Genomic DNA, 6863 nt, shown 5'->3' with positions numbered 1-6863 from the left:
GCATTCAAACTTCTACAAGCAGCAGCAGAAACAAGAGACCAGACTACATGCAGTAATTAGCTACTACGTTGGCTCGACTAAACATAATCGTGAAGCTAGGATTCAACACTATGTATAGTGCTACAAAAAACCAGCAGCAGAAACAAGAGAGCAGCTGCAGAAACAAGATAGACCAGCAGCAGAAACAAGAGTCTAGACTACAAGCAGTAGAAACAACACTATCATGCTACAAGAGACATGTTTAATTAGCATAAACAAGAAATCAGACTACAAGCAGCACATTAAAATCATGAATCTAACAACTAGTCCTCTACTAGGCTACAAGCAGCACCAGAAAACTCATGAACCAGACTACAAGCAGCAACTCAGACATTAAACTATCAGAGAACAAGCAGCAACTCAGACATTAAACTCATGAGTCAGGCATTTACTGATCCTCTGCCTAACTTTTCCCCAACTTCCTTAGATCAATAGCGTACTATTCCATTCTAATCCTATAGCAAGTAGCAACAACAAATACCAATCAAAACATAGAATTAGCGACACCAACCTTGTTTAGCCCCTTGAACAGAAGTAGATTCTCTTGGTGAAGGAGTCGACAATGCTGCCAATATGTTAGGATCAATTAATCCCGCATGCTTAAGTTGTGCAATATTATCTGCAATAACTTCTTGTCGCACAATTTTCTTTTGTTCCTCCATTTGTTTCTCCATTTTCTGCATCCTCTCTTGCATTTCCTGCATTCCATCAGTTGTTGCACTTAAAGTTGATTCCCAATTGCCAACTTTTTTTTTCAAAGTAGTCTTTGTAACTCCTGCGCCATATAGTCTTAGACGTCCCGGATGTTCAGGACCCATGACGCTTGAAAATGCATCAACATACTCACCATTTATGCTTATTTGTTTTTCAATTTGCTCCATTTCAGCCTACCAAAGTATATCCAACAAATACAATCTTATGAAATAAATAATTGATCTCAACAAAAAAAATTAAAATAGACAGGCACATACAATTTTACTAGTAGTATCTTCATTTGAGGCCTTGTACGATCGCCCAGGTTTTCTTGTTCTTGTAACCACAAAGATATCCTTAGATGATACTGTCTCCTTATCTTTCTCCTAGTCGAATTGAAATATATATAAAAACTAAACTCACATTGGAAGAGATCCAAAAGAAAATTTCATTAAAAAATAATATATCAGAGAACTCACCAGCTTATTACGAACTAAAGCGAAACTCTTTTTGCCAGCAGTGTGTGGATTCATCAGTTTTTTTCGATTGTTTGCATTTGTTTCAGACATTTTCTGCAAAGAAATGAATCAGTAATGTTAATCGAAGGTATATTAGTGTTATATAGTGTACTAGACGAGGTCAATATTAGTCTGTCTTTCCTTTATAACAGTCCATTTTTCCTTTATAACAATCTGTCAATATTAGTCATTATATAGTGTTAAGGTGTCTTGTAAAATGCATGTGACTATCACAATAAATGAAGCTGCAAAATATTACAATAGAGAAAAGAGTAAAAGAAAAAATAAAGCAGAATATATACTATTATCACACTACTTTAGACACCAAAGTACAACCAAGCCTCAGGTAAAGCAGAATCAATACTATTATGTCAGCAACACCGATATCACACTATGGACAATTATGTCATAGCAGTCAGTATTGGCACTTTATCCAGATGCTTTAGTACCTATACTATTCAGATGGTTACTATATGTTTTGATTTACTTTTGTAGCAGTCAGAGAGAAGGTTATGCAGAGTGGTCCGTATACAAACCATAATAATGCTAGAGGTATGAATTATAAATAAATAATGAATCATATTTCATTGCAATTGACATTGACATTTCTCAAACTTCAGTGGAGACAGTTACACTTGCTGCTCCTTATGGGTCTTTCTAGTAAGGTCTGAATTACAGATACAGGCCAAAATGTTGCTCTAATTGCTTTAAGTTTGGGCATGATAATGATCCACTTGCTGATTAAAAAGACACCTATGAGAAAGAAGAGACAGGAGGAAGCATAGAAGCTGGGAAGGGAGGTACTATTTTTTCTAACAGCTTTGAACTGTTGGGGGTCACTAGGTGGGAAGAAGCTGGGAAGGGAGCAAAAATCAGGAGCTATAATACAAATGCTACTTATTAAAAAAATTGATATTCTGAACTACATTTTTACCTTGAATTTTTCAAAATTCCAATATTTGAGTAGCTCTCTAAATTGACATTCTGGAATATGACCAGGCTTTTTTGCCATTCGAACTGCATCATTTTCATATGGATCGTAATAATTAAGCTTCAAATCACTTCTATGTCTTCTCCAAGCATCTCGAATTGTTACCATAGCCCAATGGTACGCAGCTTCAGGAATAATATATTTCCCCTATAATTTTGTGTCATTCAATTAGCCAATAGAAGTAAAATACTTTTACAAATAATTTATTATTGTAAACTACAAACCTTGGTATAATCCCACAAATCCTTTTTAGTGTCCATGCTCCTCCAATCCAATATATCAAATGGGCAAAGAGTCGCATTTCTAGCCAATGTTCCTAGGAAGCTACTTAGCTCTATGACAACATCATCCGTAGGACCAACAGGTTGATTTTGACTATTCAGTATGATCAACTTACGTTCTTTTCGGGCATGAACATCATGCATTTGCGTTCTACCTCTTTTATTTGGACTGGAAAGAACTCCAGCTATAAGAAAATAAAAGAAATATAATTAAAAATTATGAATACATTTAATAGGTTTGTAATCTTATATGTTACCTTGTTCTTCAGGTTGATCATTTGTTTGAGGAGTAACAGAATTCATTTGCACTTGATCCTCGAAAGGAAAATCTTTGCCATGCTGGTCAAGAGGCAGCTCCTGGACAGGCTGCTCAAGAGGCAGCTCCTCGACAGGGTGCACAACAGGCAGCTCCTCGACAGGCTGATTTTCAAAAGGCAACTCCTCGGCAGATTGTCTTTTTGCTTCAGATTGTGGTGCTACTGATTGTTGTCCTCCAATTAATTTGAGCAGATGTCCTTTCTCGCTAATAATTTCATTTGTTGTCAATAACCGTCGTTTCTTATTTGCCAAGAATGATAACGATCCCGGTTTATCAAATGTCTTCTTTTTGACTTTTTTGGTTCTTTTTGAAGTTTCTTGTTGACTCATAGCTATGACTATTCTGACCTGTGTGAAAATAGAAGAAATTAAAAAGTTACAAAGATATTACAAAGAGCTGAATCACATCCAGTAGGTCTGTTACTGTCCACAATCACACACAAGATTTAGACTGTTTTTAGGAAGCCAATTGGTGGAATTATAAGAGCAGAAGAAGTGTACATTAAGTACTCAAAGAGAGATATAGCGAAGAAATGTTCAAAGAATCATAAAAACGAGATACGAACCTGGAGTGTTGGACCTTAATAAAGAGATAAGAACCTACTGATTTGCTGGTCCACTAATATAATGAAATTGCTCAGAGAAACTGCAAAAAGAAGAAGAATGAAAATGATCAATAAGAGAGAAAAAGGACTTACCAAAACTAATAATCCAAAAGCTGTAGTAATTTAACGATAACATGAAAAAAAATATATAGAAACAAAAAGAAGAGATAGCAAATACAGTTCACTCAACATTCATAATCTATATGATGCAACTCAAATTATATTCATTACTTACTATAAAAAAAAAAAACATAATGTATTCGAACAAGTCCACAAGATCCTTTGTCAATCATCAACTTCCATCCAATCCCAATCAGTATCATCAAAGTCATCCTCCTCTTCCGATGTTTCCATAGCTTCATCTTGTGAATGTTGTGCAATGGAAGGAGCATCGATGATATCAACAGGAAGATCTTCTCTAGACCATCTAACATCTACATCAACTAATCTTTCTGATGAACCAATATCATCATTAGGCTCTCTCCAAAATGTTTCTTCAATATTAGGACAATTCTCTTCCTCCAAATCATACAAATCCACAGGGACTTTGTTTCTTGCATAATAAACATTTTTCTCAACCGGGTCTTCCAAAAGGATCATTTGTACTACATTTTTTGTTGAAATATACCCGAGTCAATCCATATTCATCGACTTCATTATGAAACCAATCACAATTAAAAAGTACAACACTAAAGCAACCCCAATAATCAATCTCAATGATATCCTGAATTATTCCATAATAGAGAACCATTCCATCAACAGGATTTTGGTCCCTAGCACTAGCAAAACTATCCGTTGTGGCTGACAAAGTTACTCCACTATTCTGAGTTTTACAAGGGGCATCCCGTGTCTTCGTATGAAATCGATATCCATTAATGAAATATCCAGTATATCTTTTTGCCACAAAGTTAGGCCCTTTAGCTAGCCATTTTAAATGATTGGACACTTCAATATTTTTAACTTTTTCACTAAACCAATCACCAAATTCTCTACTATGGACCTGTGTTTTTACCCATGCATTGCCTCTAGTACGATTATCAGTTAAGCTCTTATGTCCCTGTAAGCATGTAATGAATGTAATTTAATCAATGTGTATTTATAAATGAAATGAAATTTTAAATACATTATCATAACATCTAAATGAAGTTTAAAAACAAACGAGTATTTTATCTTACTTGATAAATGCCTCTACTTGTTCATCTCCTGTATTGAACAAAGTATATCGATGTGCTTCAAACAACTCATGCTACTCCATGTTAAAAATCTTGCCTTTCCTTATATTCTCACTTCCAATTGGATGACCTGTCTTAGGAAATAAATGTGAAACACCACCTTCCTCTGTTTGAATGTACTCATCATCCTCTATTTCACACTTACTTAATTTTGTCTTCACCGTATTAGGTAGGTATATGGAAATAAAGTTCAAACAATCTATAGATGAAAAACCTTCTACTATTGGTCATTCAGGATTTTTTCGATTACGAACAAGCCCCTTGAAGTCACACATAGTTCTCTCTGTAGAATATGATTAAAGCACTTCTTACAAGGACACAATATTTCATTTCCTTGGGAAGCTCGTTCAAATGCTTAATCAAGAAAATCATTAACTCCATGAATATATTCATTGGTGGATCTTCGGAGATTCACCCAACTTTCATCTCCAAAATCCATTGAATATTTATCCTACATGACATGTGCAAAACATTACAGCCAATAAATTCATGCGTACAAATAATATCGAAAGAACTTAACAACTCGAACTTTTAGATTAATCGAATCTCAAACCTTCACATCAATTCAACAACAAACATTTACAACACTAATAGTAGAACCAAAAAATATTGACAAGTTAAGTTATTAGCAGCTTCCACCATTTAATAAACTTTATACAAATGAATGACTAAAGGCACACGTAAAAAACATTTCAAAGCAATAAGGACAGACCTAGATTAGAGTAAATAACATACATTATAGCAATAGACTGCAACAAGCAAACAAAATAACTATCAATACATTAGTTTTGATTCTAGAAAAACAGTTCATGTATTTGTAAAATAATAACAGAGTATTCACATGGAAAAAGTAGTTCAAACAAACTATAACAACTCATATTCTCTTTATAAAAAAACACAAGGGAGTTAGCTGGTCAATCTAACAACTACCATATAGCAGAAAATTTCTATTACTTTCAATTTCTTACCAATCAGCCTTCTCGGGTTCCAAACGAACTACTTCAAAAATCCTCAAGTGTTACCTTTGGGTCTGTTTCAGTCAAGCCTATAAATAACATAATCACACAATATTAGTAGGAAACCAAGCCAAAGAGAGGAAAAAATATAAGAGATACAAGTCCAAGATAAGTAGCTTAGCTTAGAAAACTCCATCAAAAAAATCCTTTTTTTTAATCACACATACAAAAAAAACAGTGGCACAATGACTCTATTGTTACTAAAATCAAGAAAATTGATTATTTGATACCCAAGATTGAATTTTTATCTTCTGTTTATCATCATCATACAAATATCACCAAATATAAGAACCCCATTTCGAATTCTTGGTTTAAATCAACCCCACTTTGCTTATTTTCTTTTTTACTCAACCAAAGCTCAAACAATGTTAATCCAATGCAAAGTATTCATAATGATTCCCAGGTCCTCGATTTCCCTGGAGGCGAGGTCAAATTCATCTCACACTTGAACTATTCCTTAAACAAAAGAGGAGAGAGTACACTGTTCCAGGGTCCTTCACGATGATGGTTACTCAATAACTATTGATTTTGCAGCAATTGAAAAGGATTGCACTGAAAATATACACTGATATAGTCGCACTTCAAACAATGGATACAATATTTTATGAAGCACAAAGACAAGGACTATATTCTTTCTATGTTACACTGTTGAATCAAACAAATATCGTCAACTTTTAGATTAATCGAATCTCAAACCTTCACATCAATTCAACAACAAACATTTACAACACTAATAGTAGAACCAAAAAATATTGACAAGTTAAGTTATTAGCAGCTTCCACCATATAATAAACTTTATACAAATGAATGACTAAAGGCACACGCAAACACATTTCAAAGAAATAAGGACAGACCTAGATTAGAGTAAATAACATACATTATAGCAATAGACTGCAACAAGCAAACAAAATAACTATCAATACATTAGTTTTGATTCTAGCAAAACAGTTCATGTATTTGTAAAATAATAACAGAGTATTCACATGGAAAAAGTAGTTCAAACAAACTATAACAACTCATATTCTCTTTATAAAAGAAACACAAGGGAGTTAGCTGGTCAATCTAACAACTACCATATAGCAGAAAATTTCTATTACTTTCAATTTCTTACCAATCAGCCTTCTCGGGTTCCAAACGAACTACTTCAAAAATCCTCAAGTGTTACCTTTG

General features: G+C 34.0%; 1 protein-coding gene across 1 annotated transcript; it reads right to left on the bottom strand.

Annotated features, from left to right (window-relative positions):
- Positions 1-989: 989 nt before the first annotated feature.
- LOC107030940 lies at positions 990-2373 on the bottom strand. Its single transcript, XM_027919553.1, has 3 exons — positions 2185-2373; positions 1212-1304; positions 990-1118 (listed from the first exon to the last, which is right to left on the bottom strand). The coding sequence occupies exons 1-3, from the start codon at positions 2347-2349 to the stop codon at positions 990-992; spliced, it is 387 nt and encodes a 128-aa protein (XP_027775354.1). The 5' UTR covers positions 2350-2373.
- Between the last annotated feature and the right edge of the window lie 4490 nt (positions 2374-6863).

This window comes from Solanum pennellii, chromosome 9, assembly GCF_001406875.1.
Source record: "Solanum pennellii chromosome 9, SPENNV200".
Taxonomy (NCBI): Eukaryota; Viridiplantae; Streptophyta; class Magnoliopsida; order Solanales; family Solanaceae; genus Solanum; species Solanum pennellii.
Note: the sequence above shows the minus strand (reverse complement) of the source record. Positions and strands in the feature narration are given on the sequence as shown.

Excerpts from the sequence above, each read along its gene's own strand:
- LOC107030940 (XM_027919553.1), bottom strand. The coding sequence starts at position 2,349 with ATGGTAACAATTCGAGATGCTTGGAGAAGACATAGAAGTGATTTGAAG. Across the intron at positions 1,305-2,184 it reads GGAATTTTGAAAAATTCAAG|AAAATGTCTGAAACAAATGC; the intron begins GTAAAAATGTAG and ends ATTTCTTTGCAG. Across the intron at positions 1,119-1,211 it reads CTTTAGTTCGTAATAAGCTG|GAGAAAGATAAGGAGACAGT; the intron begins GTGAGTTCTCTG and ends CAATTCGACTAG.